Here is an 18,755-nt window from a genome sequence, read left to right as displayed (position 1 = left end):
CAACAATAGATATGTTTTGTCTTCTTCTACTTGTCTTGTCAAAGAAATAGACTTTGTAAGAAAGATTCTAACACTGTAAAGAGAAAACGTAGAGAAAAGTCAACATTTCAAGGCAACATTACTGCAATACATTTTTGAGTTTACAGCCCAACAAAAGATCTCGAGTTTATAAAAAAAGTTCCATCAACTAATATCATTTTGTTAGACAAACTTGTAAGTTAGAGTTGTGAAAACTCAAAATTTCTCTTTTCAAAGAGTTTGGCAAACTAATCTTGTTCAGATAATGTACATTTAAAAAAAAAAAAATAACATTGAGAATTTTGATAAACTCAAAAACTGATTGCAGCAAGTTGCCTTGAAATTTTGAGTTTTCTTTTTTACAGTGTACAGCCCAACAAAAGATCTTGAGTATTATATACTCCTTAATATTAGAAAATTCAATTTTGAATTTTGATTTGGCACAATTTACAAGTTTGTATAAGAAAATAATTTTAGTTCATGGAACTTTAAAAAAAAAACTCAAGATCTTTTGTTGGGCTGTAAAAATTGATTGCAGTAAGTTGCCTTGAAATGTTGCATTTTCTCAATTTTCTATATTTTTATATTTTTTACAGTGAACAAACAGAGCCCTCTGCTCACCCCTGCTTTCCCGAGCATGTCAGGGAACTATAGTGGCCTTTATATACCAGAAGGGAGGTAAACACTGCTGTACAGAAACATACCGATGGGTCGTAGATTCACTCTCTGCCCATAAAGCCTCCTTAATGTTACACAGTGGGCCTCTAAATTTTCTAGTTTCACATCCGTCCGAAAAACCTGATTTTCAAACTTTTGAAGAATGATTCACTGAGACTGCGAAACTCCCAAGTATGCTTTATTTATACCATGACAACACTAAAGAAATCATGAGAGACAAGTGAATGACAATCATTTTATGTTGTAAAAAATACAACGTGATGATGAAATCTTCATAGATTTTTATGCCGCTTGGACTCAGCAGGGAGTTAGCACCAACATTAGGTGAACCCCCCTCAGATTCTAGACACTTGTAATGGTGGTTCGTGGTTTAGATGAAGAATGATGGATCTAACGATACTGTGAAGACAGGGCGATGACGGGGAGTTGTGTGTGTGTGTGTGTGTGTGTGTGTGTGTTACAGCGGCATGAATGAACTGAAAAGACTGCGGCAAGACGATAGGGCAACAGAGATTATTCGCTGCCGAGTTTCTGGAGAGTCAGAGCCAGTGATGAGCATCTGATCGCTCAAAATGTTAGCCTGAGGAAACGACAGCGACGACTATGCACGCACGAGATGGATGACGGACGGGCATGGAACATAAATAACGCCACTGGAGCAAGCGATGTACCCTGACCAAACTTACTCTACTGTAGATATGATATTATAATACTGTGAAGCCTAAATTAAAGCAATCTCTTTCTCAGCCTGTGCCTGCTATCATTGCACATCAAATTATTATTAGCTCTGTTCCATCATGCTCCAGTTCTAATCTTTTAATGTTTTTTTTTTTCTTTCCTCTTTTTTTTTTTTTAATTTACTCACAATTTGACTGGAAGCAAGTCCTTGTCATTAGCAATGGCTGCATAAAAAGCAGAGAGGGGTGTCCTAGCAGAATTTGCCTCTAACTCTGTCTTTGTTTCCCACTCTCTCTCTCACACACACACACACACACACACACACACATTCTTGGACTTATTTATATTCATACTAATTATGCTGTGCTGTATCGGTAATTGCAAGTTTCTCTGGCAAATAGTGGTATGCAAATCCATTAAATAGGAATACGATTGTTTTTTTTTATGTTGCTCATAAATGTATATAAACAAAGCCAACAGTGGATTCATCTCTAGACTGTCCAAAAAAGCACACATTCTACATTGTTTTCAGTTATTTTTCATAAGCAGTATAGAGAAACCAGGTTTTGCCATGTGGTACCCTACCACTCTAAAGTTTGGGGTCACCTATACAATTTTTTTTGTGTTTTTCATTAAAACTCACACTTTTGTTCATCAAAAGAGTTGCAAAATGAATAGAAAATATAGTCAAGACATTGACATGATGAGAAATAATGATTTTTATTTAGTGCTGGGCATGAGGTTAACGCACGACGCCTTTCCATGACAACTGAGCGGAAAAAGACGCGCGTGAAGTCATGTTTATCTGCCGCAACACTGGAGTCCAGGCACCGTTTACCAGCTAGCTCCGTTAGCTCGTTTAGCGCCATTAGCGCGCCTACAGTCGAAACTGGAGTGTTTATTGACAAATAACAAATAACCAGCGTACCTGTGTGCTGCGTATGTGTGCCTCTGTCTTTAAAGTTTAGTGTTACTTTAGAAACTCATTTTAACAATCCGGAGTTACGCAAACATGACGGCACGCGCGTCTTTTTCCGGTCAGTCGTCATGGAAACGCGTCATGCGTTAACGTGCGCTAACGTTGACGCCATTAACCGCCGTTAATTTGTATTCAAAATAAAAATGTTGCCCTTCAAACTTTGCTTTCGTCAAAGAACCAGCAAAACTGTTTTCAGCTGTGCTAACATAATTGCACAAGGGTTTTCAAGGGTTTTCTAATCATCCAATAGCCTTCTAACGCGATTAGCAAACACAATGTAGCATTAGAACACTGGAAATGGGCCTCTATACACCTATGTACATATTCCATTAAAAAACAGACGTTTGCAGCTAGAATAGTCGTTTACAACATTAACAATGTATAGAGTGTATTTCTGATTCATTTAATGTTATATTCATTGAAAAAAAAAAGAGCTTTTCCTTCAAAAATAAGGACATTTTTAAGTGACGGCAAACTTTTGAATGGTAGTGTATGTTTTCCACCTGGTGAGCAAAAGGGCTGCCCTAAAACACAGTTCATAAAAGGGTCTTAAATATTTTAAGATGCGATCCAGTTTAATTACAGAATCAGATAAACGATAATACAAATCTTAGCTAAATAATGTTATTCTTTTTCACGAGCATGTTAAATCCCCTACTGATTCTCACCATCCCGCATTAATAAGACATGAGCAGAGTCTTTGTCTCTCGGCCCCCTCAGTGTCCACCTCGTTGTATTTATCTGGCTAAATACAGAGGGACACATATCATATTGTGACATGTGTGCACAGAGAAAAAGCTGGCTGGAAAGCCAAATACTAAGTATGGCCTGGGGTAACTGAGGCCTGTCAGCTCTGCTGCGGTCACTCACAGCTGGCTGAGTGGGTCACTGTGACAGATCACCTCAGTTTGACCATGGCCCTCCGAGCGCTGCGAGTCATTTTTTGAAATACTGTATAAATGTTAAAGCCTGTCTCGAACGCCAACGCTCCCGTCATTTATGAGCCCAACACTGACTCACTTCACTTCCACTTACAGAAAGGGGACAAAAAGTAACACACAGTGCAAAAAAAAAAAAGGTGTAAGGGAAAAGACAAACAACGTAGACAAACTGAGACCGATTTGCAGTATTTTACAAGTTGAAGACTCCCTCCGGTTCCCCTGTATACTCACCCAATGCCTTTTTCCTTTCGTTGTTTAATGGTCAACATTGAATCGAAGGAACCATCAGACCACACAGAGTGGAATGCAGTCACAGTTACACCTTTAGTGATTTCGGAGTAAACGTACAGGTCCGACACATTTTTGATATACAACGTTTGACGTTTCATTGGCTATGTGTAGGTGGAAAATCCTCCGAATTGTTTTCAGGGTGAAATCATTAAACTATGGCACAAACATTTGTAGCGAAAAACAATGTTCAGAGGGTTCAACTTATTGAGAAAATATTGACCGTTTGATGACTGGTTATACTTGACTGAACAATTGTACACAATTAGAGTTAAGAGAGATAAAAAATTATTTTAATCATTTGAATACTTATATTTGGGACTCTAGAGGCCCTATGAGTAGGCAAAGTGTGACAAAAGATGACTCAGTCTAAGTGCAGGAGGTAAAACAAGCTATGTTGACTTCAATAGTATCGGGAAGAGCGGAAGTCTGCAAAGTGTTCTATTCTTGGCTGCACAGTGCAGCACAGAGTTCTACACAAACTTTCTCCGTGTTTGTATCCGTGTCCAGTGGATACATTTTATATATGACGGCAATGTGCCGGCTAGAGTAGGCAAATGATCACTTTTCCAAATGCTAACTGCTGTTAGCTGCCGGAGCCTCAGTGACGCTGACGTAGTTTCCTGTGTCTCATTTGCATTTACAGAGACAGGCACTCAACACCGAACGTTCTGAACAGGGCGGTTTGAGCAGGGTGTTTGAACTGCCGTGGTGCTTCATCCTTAAGGTGTTTTGAAGCATGTTCATTAGGACACCAGGGAACTGGGTTAACTTAAAAATAGGTTATAATATGAGTCCTTTAATTGATATTTGAATAATCACCATTTTTATTTGCATGATGTCACTCAGCTGTAAGTCTTAGACTCACAGCGTGATTTATCGTGGCCTTCAGAGACGTAAAACTTACATTATTGACTCGACAACTCGTGTCTATTCTCTTGAGGCTGAGCTTCCTTTATGCAGCTGATTGAAATCACCACAGTGCATTTTGTAGTTGCTTGATTTTGATTTCTCATACAAAGCCCTGGGTGTATGTTATGTGGACATAGTGAGATGTGATCAATGGCAAGAGAATATATCATTTCCCCAAAAAAAACTTGAGAAGTGTCTTGTAGCTTTTATCCCTTTTATACTTTGAATGCCTTTTATCTTGGCATAATGGAAACTGAATCAATTTCAGAACAGTGATTTTGAGAAATTTGAATACAGTTAAAAACATATAGTACCTCTGCCGCTGACAGTGCCTTCCGGGTTTGTGGGATGATTAGTCTGTTGGCTCGGCTTTTGTTTGTATTTGTGTATTTTCTATTGCATTTATTCATTTCCGACTTTCTGCCAATCTTAACCACAGACTTCTGCAGTAAATGAGAAAGCCGCCTCCCTCTTATGACCTTGACCTTACAGACACCTTTTGCACAGATGGGCTCCTACTTTTGGGTCTTCCCTTCTAGTTTTCCAGAGATGCAAGAGATTTAAGGAGGTCAGGAGTAGGGGCCTGCTCGATAAAAAACCTAATTAGGTGATTGTGCTCGAGGGAGATTCACCCGCTACTCAATAAACTCCCACACACTCACTCGTCTTCTCTCTCATTTCCCTCTTTTGCTTCTCTTTCTCCCTCAGCAATTCATGCTCACTCCTCGATGCCGCCTGAGCGTCCCTCCCGCTGAGAGCACAGTCACAGAATTCAGATCATAGCTCACTTATTACATCTTCACTGCTGTTCTTATTTCTTCAAAGAAAATGGTTTCAGAAGAACCTTTGCAAACAGTTCCGACTCTTTGCTCATTATTCTTTTACCTTTCCGATCGCAAAGCTGAAAAGGACAAAGCAATGAGAAGATAAGATCAAGTCTGGTTTGATATTCAGCGCGTCGTTTTTTTTTTTCGTTTTTTTTTTAACAGATCACTGTGTAATGAATGGTTTCTGCGTCGTCTCACTTTGCTTTGCCTTTGTGTGTGAAAACCTATGTGTACATTAAATGCAATGGGAAATAGGCGACTTGAATATGAAGTAAACACTGATTGTACGACTATTCAGTGAGAGAGTGTATGCATTGCTTTCAATAGTTACACAGAAACCCAAAAGCAAAACTGACACTGACATTGACTGAGTCAATATTGCAAAATCACTACACCACAGCATTAATTATCTCAAGGTAAGGGAGAGCTCAAATAATAAAGAGAAACCTAAACATCTAATAATACTACAGATAATAATAACAATAGCAGTCTTTTTGGAAATAGACCACTCGCCTATTTTTGTTCAACGTCAATCTGTTGCATATGTCACAAATACAACCCATTTCAAAATAAAAGCACTCTACAGTTTTAGTTCCCTGAATTCATTCACTTTTTTAAACAGTTTTATATTTTGAGAATCTAAAAGTATGTAAGTTTTAAGTTCAAGGCTAAACCTACACTCCCCATAAAAGTGCTAAATAGATCCATATAAGGTTCTTCGGCTTGTCCTCATAGGAGGACCCTTTTTGGCTCCAGGTTAAAAAGGTTCCACCTGGAGCCCTTTTGGAGGGTTCCAACAAGAACCCTTTTAAAACCCTTTATCCAGGAAAGGGGTTTTAAAGGGTTCTCTGGATCAAAATGGTTCTTACTGGAACCATTAGTGTTACCAAGAACGCTTGAAAAAAACTTTCTTCGGGAAAGGGTTTTTCAGGAGCAAATGGTTCCAGGTAGAACCTCAGCCCTTGTAGAAAAACCCTTTTGGAACCCTTATTTCTAAGAGTGTATAAGCAGCATTGACTTTTTTAAAGTTCAAATCTGAATGGGTGGGACATTCACGATAGTTGCAGCTTGCAGAGATGCTATTATGGTATGTTGACACACATAATTCACAGCTGATGTGTATTGCTTTCAGTCAGGCGCAAAAAAGTTTTATTTTACACATTAAATTAAACATGTATACAATAGAATAGGCATGCTTGCAGATATTTTCCTATTTCTTTTTAGTGACTGGTCCTTTTCCATACATTTCTGTGTCTCTCAAGTGTGGATGTTGCAGCAGTGAGATTTATTCCAAAAGTATGCTGTGCCATTTTGTAATTATAAGGTAAGCCTTATTATTCCAAACAGACTCCCTGACCCACTGAGCTGAGGATATGACTAAGCCTGTTCCATGATGAGATGTCATTGCTGTAGAGTGGTTCATTGTGAAGGAGCACAAGGCCCCCAGAGGTCTGTGCGACAGTAGCTTAGTCAGTGTAATGCTTAGGCATCACTCGGGTTCACAATGCATCGCTGCGGATGAAATAAACTTCATGAGCATGTCTCACATTCTTGGGCAACATTAAAACATCAAAAAATAGAAGAATAAAAAGCAGATGAAAGGTGCTGCTGTTTGAGTCATCGGTCTGCGGTTGAATGACGAATGAGAGGCACCTTTTTTTCCGGACAGGGGATTATTATGAGGGTACTTTGGAGGAGATGCTAAGAACAAGGAATCGGAAGGAAAAGCAAGTCATAGAGAGAGTGGACAGAGTCCCCAGTCACACTATGGGGACTTGTCTTCCTTATGGTTACAGTACGTCTCCAGGAAATGAATGTAATGTCCTCTGAAGTCATGGGAACCAGATGATGCATGTGGCTCAAAGGCTCAAAATGCTACTAAAATAAATGCAGTAGTAGAAATATCAACAAAACAAAATGAAGAATAGTATAATTATTATTATTAGTAGCAATATGTGCTATCTAGACAAAAATGTTGATTTCTCTGGCAATAAATCAATAAAAAGATAAGCATATATTTCATGACTCTTTGTGACTGTATTATTAGTCATTATAACACTAATACTAGAGCTTAAACAATTAATCGATTACTAAATGAATCGTCAACATTTAGATAATCTATTAATCGATATGAAGCTTTTTTCATGATTAAAACATGATTGTTTTAGCTTCTTAAATGTGAATATTTTCTTTGTTTCTTTGCTCCACATAACAAGTAAATCATTCAAACCGAATCATTTTGGTTTGTGGACCAAACAAGACATTCGAGAACATTGTCATTTCCAGGTTTGGCAAACATTTTTTATTATGGACCAAACGATTCATCGATTAATCGAAACAATTATTGACAGATTAATCGATTACGGAAATAATCGTTGGTTGCAGCTCTAACTAATACTAATTTCATAATGAAACATTTCCTAGTAGAAGCTTACACAGCTTATGGACGTTTGATGACACACAAAATCCACTATAAATACCACACTAGCATGAGGGAAATTGTCTGCTTTCTCCTCACACTCTGCCCAGCCGCTCACCTATACTTTTATTGTGTGAGCTGTCTCAGCTAATGCAGGAATAGGGATCTTGTTTGCCTGTGAGTCAGTCGTTCTGATGTCATAGCCTGAAGCCAATCGGAGTAATAGACCTGCTCAGATTCCGTGATTCCGGGTCACGGGATGCTTTGAATTGCGCAGCTCTTCACATCAAGATATTTGGAGGATGTACTTAAGACAAAAAACAAACAGTATGTCGGTTTCTTGTAACTGTACTGTTTTATATTAGCTGTTTTTTTTAGATACATACAGAAATATGAAGGAAAACAATGAAATGGGCTATACTATTGTGCCAGCAGATGAAGCATCAATGACCATTGTGAAGTGAATGTTGGCTGCAGAATAATGACAGTAATAGGAGGAGAGATTGTCACTGAGAGCCCTCGTGTTAAGGTGGAAGGATCTTTGGGGACTATTTGAAGCCGTTCACCTCGCAGTGAATCATATCTCGTGTTATTGTGTCCACACAAAGTGCTTGAAATCGGATCACGGTTCAGTTTCATCTATGAATGTGCATTACTTTATTAGATAGGAGAAATATACCCCCCTCTTTTTTTTGTCTCTGTCTTTCTGTTCTCTTTCATTTTGCTCCTTCTTAGTTGCAGCCTCACATACGCGCTGCCCTTTTCCAGCCTTTCAGTTCGGTATATTTTGCATTTCTAACATAAAGATGTTTCTGTGTTGCCGTGCTAGCTTCTCTGGACAAAGGTTTTTTCCATCTCTTTGAGACTCTATCCCCTTTTAACTGCACTTCCATAGAAAACCCTCTATGTCCTCTGTGTCTGTTACATCCAAGTATATTCACTCCACCTCACGTCCTCCCTCATGAAAAGGGCATTTGAAATCTGTGTTTGATATTTATATTTTACTTCCTTTTTCCACCACCTTTGTTTCCTCTCTTAGCTAATTCACACCATCAGTGTGGTCGATAGAGACGAACCACAGTCTGGACATCGTTTCTACTTCACCCTGGCCCCCGAGGCGTCCAGCAATCGACACTTCACCCTCTGGGATGTTAAAGGTGAGAGATTATTGGACTACTTTGTGGTGATGTGTATAAATGACCGTATTTGTGTGGTTTATTGCATTCTCAGCATCATTTAATGCGATGGAATGTCGGATTTCAACCTTTAAATTAATGTCCCTGAGATTATTTTGATGGTACATCAACTTACAGCAGGGTGAATGGCGCCTCTGGCAAAGCCTGAGCAGGTCTGCATTGCCTGCGTTGGCACTATGTTACTTTAATGTCAGGGTGAAATGTAGAGAGGGAATTCTAGTTCAACTCAACTCAAAGATGTATTTATAGAGCACATTTAATAACAACAGAGGTTGACCAAAGTGCTGTACAGTATGATGTCAAATAACAAAAAAAAAAAAATCAGCATTCCAGAGCCGAGGAGCTGCCACTGCAAAGCCTCGGTCACCTCTGGTCTTTAACTTTGTCTTAGGGACGTCAAAAAGCAGTTGGTTTGCCGGCCTAAATGCTCTGATTGGACTGTGTAGGGGCACAGTCCAGTCGTGATCCTAAAACTAACTGGTAGCCAGTGGAGCGGGGCCAATATTGGTGTGATGTGTTCAGGTTTTGGATAGCAGATGATCCACACCACTCGGAGTCTGATCATCAGGGGTGATTACTGATTTGACCACTGATTTAGTGGGGGGAAAAATGCAGTGTTATATTCATCTGCTGGTCGAAACCCTATTTTTATTTATTTGTATAATGAAAATTTGCAAACTTGCAGGAACAGTTTGACTGACACTTATGCAGCGTCAGGATGAAGCACATAAAGACGGAACAGTTAATGTGATCTCGACTTACCCCAGAGTGATTGAGAGTGTGAGACTCATAATAAATGCTTCAGGACGTTTTTGCAGATGTAGACCTCAAAACAAAAATGACCTAGTTTAAAATACTGCCGCAACAAAATGCCGGATGCACTTTGACAGTGAGGTGAATTTATTTTTATTCAAAAAAAAAAGTATCTCGGAATGACTTGAAATTCACCATCATAATAGTCGGCATCACCGTGAACAAGGCTATGTTGAAAATATGTGCAAACCTCTTAAGAAATAATTTTAATGAATTTTTGAAATTCAGGAAATGATCCATTTGCCCTGATGCACTTTTGACAGTGAGCTGACTTTCTTCAAAAAAACAAAAAGTATCTCGGAATGACTTGAAATTCGCCATCATAATAGTCATCGCCATCGCCCTGAACAAGGATCTGTTGAAAATAATAGCCAACCTCTTAAGGAATAATTCATTTTTGAATTTATTATTATTGAATAGATTCCAGATTGCTGACGGATTTGACATAAGGTGGATCACAGTACACTGCCACAATGTTTTTGATAAAGAGTGACTGCTGAAAACTGTGAACTGCATTGCTATAAATTATCCATTAAGTAAATCACCTCTTGGAACACACTAGTATTTTTGGTATTTTTATATATCAGCACAGGGAACACTGTCATCACTGTCCACTAGAGATGGCTTTGCTTTGTCAGGAAGAATATTTGCTGGTGTTTAAAAAACGAACAAAAAAAAAAACATTTATAGATGCTTGTCTGCATTTTTGCCAAACATATGTGCACATTCCATGTTTAGCAATGTTTACCTAAGTGAATGTGACATCTGGTTAATCAGGATCGATCTGACACCAAGCAAATGTCAGGGGAGCAGCCTGCACTCAGGAAATGTCACTGTGCCGAGGCAGGGAGGTTCTGCACATGTTCCTTTCACTTGAACGGATAAACAAATAAACCAAGATATTTGTGTGTGTGAGTGCATATAAATACACACGCATATGCATTTGTAGTTACTATTATTATCCGACTGTTATCCTATTTCTTTTTTATTCATTTCTTTGAAAGACACAAAACCCCTCCACAGCCTTCTTATCCTCCTATCGGTCTTTCCCCCCCCACTCTGGTGTCTCTTTTCATGGACACATTTGTCAACCTGTCACTTTCAATCTGTCACTTATTTTCCTTATCATGGCCTCACATCGTGTTCTGTCTCCAAGCCTTGACACACGAGGATGAAAAGGCTCCAACCTCCCCATGCTTAACTGTTACTTGGAAAATACAGTACAATAAAAAAGGTGAAAAAGGTCAGCAATACAATTTACATATCTTTAAATAATGGCCAACTAAGACATCCTCTGTATTCAGAGAGGATGTTTTTTTTCTGAACCAGCCACTGAAGTCAATGCTATGTCACAGTCAAAATGACAGACGTAGGGGCATAGCGTTCCAGTACATAAACGGTAATATGAGGATTGTTCTACATGTGCCAGAGGAGCTCTAGAGTGATATGGGTAATGGTGATATATGTTCTGGAGATGGATTGCTTGGTATCCGCCATGTAAGTCTCTCCAGGAAGTTGCTCCGGCTCTATTTGTCAAAGCCTCCTCTTGTGTTCTTTGTTACATTCATCTATGTCTCTCGCAGACATCTCATACCAGTGAGGTTTAATTCAAACGGTACCTCTCTCACTCATTTACACGCCCATGTTTATTTGCCATATGAGAAGAAAGCGACAGAAGCTGGGCACCTCTGAGTTTAGAGTCCTTGAACTGCATTATTTAATATGATTAATTCTGTCTTCTATTTTTTATTTTTTTTTCAACACGGACACTTTTGCTCAATTGTTGAATAAGTGATTTCCACAGATGTTTTTTAATCAAATGTCAAACTAATTTCTTTGTCAACTATCAAGTTTTAAGTAAGTAAGTTTCTGCATTATCAACGCAATATTTTTTCTCTACGTATTTGACAATGTTGAGGACAAGGGAGTAAAACACATAAAGGGAGGTGACACACACACACACACACAGATTTGTCCAGCTATTCTTCTTAGGACACTGCATTGACTTCCATTCATCTGGACAGTGTAACCAAAACCTTATCCCTAACCTTAACATTACCAGTTAATGTTTAAGCCTAACCATAACCCAACCACAATTCAAATCTTGAGTCTGGGGATGAGTTTCTGCTTTTTGAGGTCCAGTTTTTAGTTAGGAGTGTTAAGAAACTAACTGTGTGAATGAAGTGTTCAAATCCCTTCTCCAGCCAGCAGGGGCACTGCTGAGTATGGGCTTTAACACTCACACACTTGCAAGTCCCCACTTTGCTTAATATAAATAAAAAAAAATCACTAGAGCATCATAAACATGATTTTAGCTTGATTTAATGCTTGACAAAGAGGGGACCTGAAAAATGTCCCCTGTTCAACGTGGAGTCCCCTGTTTGTGGGTGTGTTACGACACCAAAGTCCCCTGTTCTACTGGTTCACAAGTACACACACACACACACACACACACACACACACTTCAGTGAGCAAACAAAACCTGTATTTTTTTGTGCTTTAAACGTGAAGTCACCAAGGCAATTCTCCACTTTCCACCCAGACAACACCGCTGGCATCCGGACCCAGAGGTCAGGCTTTAACCGCCACGAGCAAAATGTGTATTTCCTCCCAATCTTGGTGGTCGACAGTGGGCCTCCCTCCCTCAGCTCCACAGGCACTCTGACCATTCATGTCTGTGGCTGTGACACAGGTGAGAACTACGAGAGAATCCTGCACTGCTACTGTGACTGTCATGCCTTTCTTTCGAGTGGCATTGTTTTTGTCTGCTTATCAGTTTATATGTTGTTTTGTTTTTGGGGGAATAAAATCACAGCAGGGGGGAAATAGCATCTGCATGTTAAAATGATTTATTTCTCTAAAACTAATATGACCATGTAAATGATTTTGTTGAATCTGAAGATATTTTTTATTTATTTAATTTTTTTTTCTACACAGAGGGAGCCATCCAATCCTGCAACGCCACAGCATACGTAATGAGTGCTGCTCTCAGCCCCGGGGCACTTATAGCACTACTGGTCTGCATGCTCATCCTCATTGGTAAGCAGATGGATGCACTCATGGATGGATGGATGGATGGATGGATGGATGAGCTTGATTTTCCTCAGGTGCTAAGTTCTATTATTTGAGTAACGCTCACTGGGGAACGAGGTTCAACAGACAGATGTACCGCGAACGAGGAAGTCTGAAGGATGCACCTAAAGCTATGACTCCGTGTCCCGCGCTCGTAAAAAATTATGCTATGAAACTTGTGACGTTTAATGGACCGACCGCATTTAGAAGTCATCTATATTTCATGAATGGACTTGCACGTGCAGTGGAAGACAACCAAAGACTAAGAGTGGCTTAAAAGAAGTACAATCTATTTTTGATCTCTCTGAGTGGCCGTCTTGCAGAATATTTTGTTAGAGCATTTATGAGAGGCCTTCGTTTAAGTACAGGAGGATGGATGATGCCTGGAAAATGACACCCAGCCACTTTGATCCTACAAACAGAGACAGAGATTAAATGAATGGGAGTAAAGTAGAGGGAGGCGGAGGAGAGTGGTGCAAGAGCACAAGTAGAGAAAAGAGCTGCCTCAGCATCCGCGTCCCCATGGAACAGCACGCTTTAAGCTTTCCAGACATTCTTTGATTTTTTTTTTATACACAAGACTATGCACACGCATGCACACAACGTCCACATGCACGCACACGTTCACCCTCTCAGGGACTGAAGAGGTTTGGTATTGTCATGTTTTGAAAATTTTATGAGTTAGCTTCCCCTTCTTCCCCTCTGTACATCTTAGCATCCCACTCCTCGGTGACAGCGCGAAAAGACATCGCCGTCATGTTGTTTCGTCTCCTCCGCTCCTGCCTCTGCACATTTCACATTACGCGGGCGGCGGGGAATGATGGACTGTGTGACAGTACTCGGGTTGTAAATGGTGCCCAGCGCTTCTATCTGTGTATCTTTTAAGAGCGATACTAATGAGAGTTGTTAAAATTCGGTCTCCGTTGACCGAACCATCTACTGGAGTGAACTTCAAAAGCAGAGCATAATTTATTCATCATGTTTTTTTTTTGTTTTTTTTTTTTAAAAAGCCTCAACGAGAATGCTATGTACAAATTTGAGGCAACCAGCTGCCTATAAAGAACGACTGTTTGTCGTGTATCTCGATGTCGACATCCTGCGACAGATCCTCTGAAATAACTTAGTAGAGATTTTTTTTATTTTTTAACCCAGGAAGACAACGTACATTATGCTCATGCTAAAGGCTGTGAGCGATTGCCATGTTATATTTCGTGCCACCGGGTCCACCAATTAAATGATGTTATGATTCTAATAGTGTCAGTGACTCTAATCAGGGCTAAGCCCACTCCACTTGGAGAGAATGATAGAGATTGGTTGAAAATTGACTGAGCGCGCTTCATCGAGCACTGGAGTACAGGCTAAGTCAGAGCACTTGGCTTCTGCCAGTCATAATGTGGTCAGTAAATTCTCCTGACTGCAGGTGCTGGAATCAGGGAGCGTGAGCAGTGTTTTCACAACTATCGTGTGGTGCGAATAACAGACAGCAGCCCGGCATGTGGCAGCAATCTCATCTTATCGACTGCACATTGCACAGTTCTTTCCTGTTCCTTCTTTGCTTAACACATACCCCCCCCCCCCTCCCCCACACACACACATACACACACAAGCCAAATTAACAACAAATTTAATACGTGTCTACTCGTGCATGCGAAGCACACATCCACCTGCTTAGATGAATCATTCTTCTCCTATTAAATGCAATGCCATCCATTCTCTCTAAGCACATTACTGCATACCATCTACCTTGTCTTCTTTCACACACACACACACGCACACACAGTGACTACCTAACCAGTCAGCCAGCGCTCCATCTCTCAAGAGGCCGGACCACCTCTATTACATCAATTGTCGGATGATGAGAAAAATGAAAACAAATTTCTGCCTAATTACCTTACAAACAAACAGTCCCTCCATCAGTTCATTTATGGACCTGATGTGATGAATTCATTCCATTGCGCCGCAGCATCTGCATGCATCCATTCCAATTACCTCCCATCTGCTTGTGATGAACTCCTGGGTGGGGGCAACCATCACAGCCTAAGGGTAAATTAACCATCTTGTCAGGAACACTTTTCACAACATCTGTACACATGGGGACCAGCTTTGTATGTAAAGGGGGGTAGAGGTGTGTGTGTGTGTGGGGGGGGGGGGTGGTGTGCAGCATATGTGGTTGTCTACATATGCTTCCCACAAAGGTAAGATCTGTACACGGTGTTGTATTAGCACTGCCAGAGGCATGCTAATTTCCAAGTTAAATAGGTTTTCCGATGGCTTACAGTCTGCAAGCGTCTGCACACGTAATAGGTGATGACACCGGCGTTGTCTGAGAACAAGGCTAAAGCAGCTGATTTGTAGGAATGACAGAGTTCATAAAATGACGTTTTTCTACCTCCTGTTACTCCTCATTAGAGTGAATTTAGAGTAATTGTCTTACTGCTTGTTTAGCATGCACGGCAGCGCGCGCCGCAATTTACTACAAACCATGACTGTCTTTCTCAACCCAGTGGCAATTACTTTACCCCATTCATGGCGGAGGTGCATAAGCACAATAGTTACCGACACCTCTTTTCCTACCGGAGCCAAGCAAACAATGTAAGAGAAGAATGACTAAACATTATCTGTCAGATATACTGCACACAATCCCCCCCATTCAGGATCAGCACAGCTGTTCAGGGAAAGGAACACGTTGGGTGTTAGTTTTGGGCCATTTACACATGAAGGCAATTACCGCGAGCAGCAACAAGTCATTTTGTGCAGATTGTGTGCTTTTTGTTTGCACCTTGGAAGCAATAGAAAGCACAGGTGAAAACAGTGTTTTAAAGTCGCATCCTTTCACGGTGACTTTGAGAGTTTGTTTATGGGCTTTACTGGGCATGCTAATAAGTAATGGCTGCTTAAATGTGTACATTTTCCATACACACAGGATACAATGCTCGGCATTTATTCAGTTTGACTTACTAGAGGTTTCAGAGCGTCAAACAGTCCATGCTGTCTTGGAAAACACTGCATGGTCCCAGCGTAATTGATAGTCTTTTTATCTATCTGGGCTTGTAGGCATTTGTTTTAGGTAACAGGCGATCTGTTCCAGAAGATGCATGGTACCCACTGGTTAATGATCTATCTAAAAGTGCCTCTACTGGCTTCTTTCTTTTTAAAGATTGTGTTCAAGATGAAGGGGATTCTGTGTGGTTACACAGTAAGTCCATAGCCGACTGGTCAGTCAATGAAACCATAAGAATCCTGATTTAAGATTTAAGCTAAAGAATTATCCATTAAAACAGACACCAGCCCTTCATTCAATTAGCTATTATAAATAAATAAGCAAATGAACTGAATGGGATTTTATATTGTTATTGTTATTGAGTATTCATCTTCCCTTATTCTTCCATAGTCATATTTTGAAGAAATGTCAGGGGCCACACGGTTGGTGCAGTGGTAAGCCTTTGCAGCAAGAAGATCCAGGTTCGAGACCCGGTCCCTGGTGTTCATGGGTTTTCCTCCGGGTTTTCCGGCTTCCACCCACCCAGTCCAAAAACATGCAATATGGGGATTAGGTAAATTGGACACTCTAAATTGACCGTAGGTGTGACAGAGAATGGTCGTTTGTCTCTATGTGTGGCCTTGTGATGGACTGGCGAAGTGTACAGGGTGTGACCCTGCCTTTCACCCTATGTCACTCCCGACGACCCTCATGTGGAGGATAAAGCAGAAGAAAGTGGATGGATGGTATCAATTATATCTAAGATGAAATTAAGCTGTAATGATTTATCTACACAGACACCCTTTGTTTTCCTCTTCTCTATCCTTTTTTTTTGTTTTAAGCAGTGATGGGATCATCACAAAGTTTCATTCAACTTGGATAAGTATTGATATACAGATTGCTCTCCATTAGGCTTGGGTTTGAATCATATTTCTGGGCAAAGCAATCAGGTGTGTGAAAAAATCAATGTTCATGCATTTCTAATGTAAAACGTAATCATTTATTACCCCCCCCCCCCGCTGTGCTGCTTTGCCCTGAGAGGTGAAACTAACTTTCAGCGATATTCTTTCACGGACACGTCTCGCAAATCCATCAGGCACAGTTCATGCTTCATGTGCCGAACCGTGTGCGCACATGAAAACATGAATAATGTTAATAACGTGGAGAAAATATGTCGCAATATCATGCCGTATGCCGTAAACCTAAAACAACCAAGAACAGAAATAACGATGATTGTAACGACGAAAAAAAATAGGGAAATTATACTAATACTAGAAAATCAATATAATAATTACAGAATGCCCCTTATTCTTAGCCACATAAAGAGGCGTACCATATTGCCGTAATCCTCTTTTAACTCAGCCTAACAACTCTTAATCCACGTCTGTGCAAAATGAGAGTGAACGCTGCAGTTGTTTCAATTCTAATATCTGTTAAATAAGAGCCTGGCTTTCCTCTGGCTTTCATACGACATAGATCAGGGGTCTCAAACCAATCGATTACATGCGGCCCCCCACTTAATATCATGTATAATAAAAACATGGCCCACGACCTCACCGTCTTTTAAACACAGTGTGTAGCTGAGGCTCAGCTGCCAGTGAGGTGATAGAATATAATATATGTTTGCTAGAAATGTTTATTATAACAGTAACAATAAGACATTTGGTCATAATTATCCCATTATTAAATGTATCATATACAACATTCAATTACATATATAAATACGCTTGTTAGGTTGATGAAACGGCTCCTGGTACGAATTTTAATTACAGTTGTCGACACTGTTATTTATGCAATTTAAAATAAATGTCTGTTTTTGATATTAATACATTGATTTTGCATCATAAATAGTATTATTAAGTATACGTATGATATCATGATGTAATATTGTGAACAGATTTTTTTCCCACTTTTTGTTCTCGAGGCCGGCCCCCTCTTGACCACAATAGATGTGCATTGGCCCCCAGGTCATTTGAGTTTGAGAACCCTGACATAGATGTTATACATTATACATATCATTTATGCTGTCAGTATAAAAAACATGAGGGTTTTCTTCTTATTATTATTCAATTGGCATGTGCATATATAATTTGGAAATGTAATATAACTCTTTCTGTGTCTTGCTTTCTGTCCTTTCTCCATCAGTCCTCGTCTTGTTGATCCTGACACTGAAACGCCACAGGAAAGGCCAGAGGATGGCAGAGGATGAGGAGGACATGAGGGATAACGTCATCAAGTACAACGACGAGGGCGGCGGGGAGCAGGACACACAGGCGTATGACATGAGCGCCCTGAGGAACCTCTATGATTTCCCAGAGGCCAAGAACTGCGAGTCCGGCGCGGACATTCGCTCGCTGCCACAGTGGATACAAGCGAGCCGAGTGGCCGGAGGAGCGGCGGAGGGAGCGACAGCGGCGGCAACGGCGGCGACGACGGCGGCGGCGGACTTCTCCTTATTTAAAGGCTACATCCGAAAGAAAGTGGAGCAGGCTGACGCTGACCTGTCAGTCCCGCCGTATGACTCCTTTCAGACGTATGCCTTTGAGGGCAGCAGTTCACCGGCGCTCTCGCTCAGCTCCATCCACACGCCGTCCACCACTTCAGAGCAGGATTTCTCCTACCTCAGCGACTGGGGACCACGTTTCAGGCAACTGGCAGGGTACTACGCTCCAGGAAACCCTGAGGAGGAAGGATCCTAGCATCGCTTCTGCCCCCCCCTGCTGAGAGACATATGAACCCCCCCCACATCTCCTTCTTCTCATTCTCTGCCTCCTCTTGTTACCCCCTGGCACTCTTATCGAGATCATCAGAGCCAGCACTGTGTACTCCTTAAAACAGAGCACAGCTTCTTTATTTCTTTGAAAGAAAGTTACCAGTGTCAAAGTTTGAACTCCCGAAAGCTAATCACTCACCCAAAACTGCCACTAAGGCACGTGTGAGTCGACGACTGTCTT

General features: G+C 40.7%; 1 protein-coding gene across 1 annotated transcript in view; it reads left to right on the top strand.

Moving 5' to 3' along the window:
* cdh22 (cadherin 22) overlaps positions 1 to 18,500 on the top strand; it is a gene marked incomplete at both ends in the record, with an annotated part of 66,944 nt that extends 48,444 nt beyond the window's left edge. The window contains 4 exons of the mRNA XM_083893057.1: positions 8,780 to 8,897; positions 12,292 to 12,441; positions 12,687 to 12,788; positions 17,947 to 18,500. Coding sequence (XP_083749183.1) covers positions 8,780 to 8,897; positions 12,292 to 12,441; positions 12,687 to 12,788; positions 17,947 to 18,500 — 924 coding nt within the window. The remainder of the gene's footprint in view (positions 1 to 8,779; positions 8,898 to 12,291; positions 12,442 to 12,686; positions 12,789 to 17,946) is intronic.
* Positions 18,501 to 18,755: the final 255 nt, after the last annotated feature.

The sequence above is a fragment of the Microchirus variegatus genome (assembly GCF_963457635.1).
Source record: "Microchirus variegatus genome assembly, chromosome: 7".
Taxonomy (NCBI): Eukaryota; Metazoa; Chordata; class Actinopteri; order Pleuronectiformes; family Soleidae; genus Microchirus; species Microchirus variegatus.
Note: the sequence above shows the minus strand (reverse complement) of the source record. Positions and strands in the feature narration are given on the sequence as shown.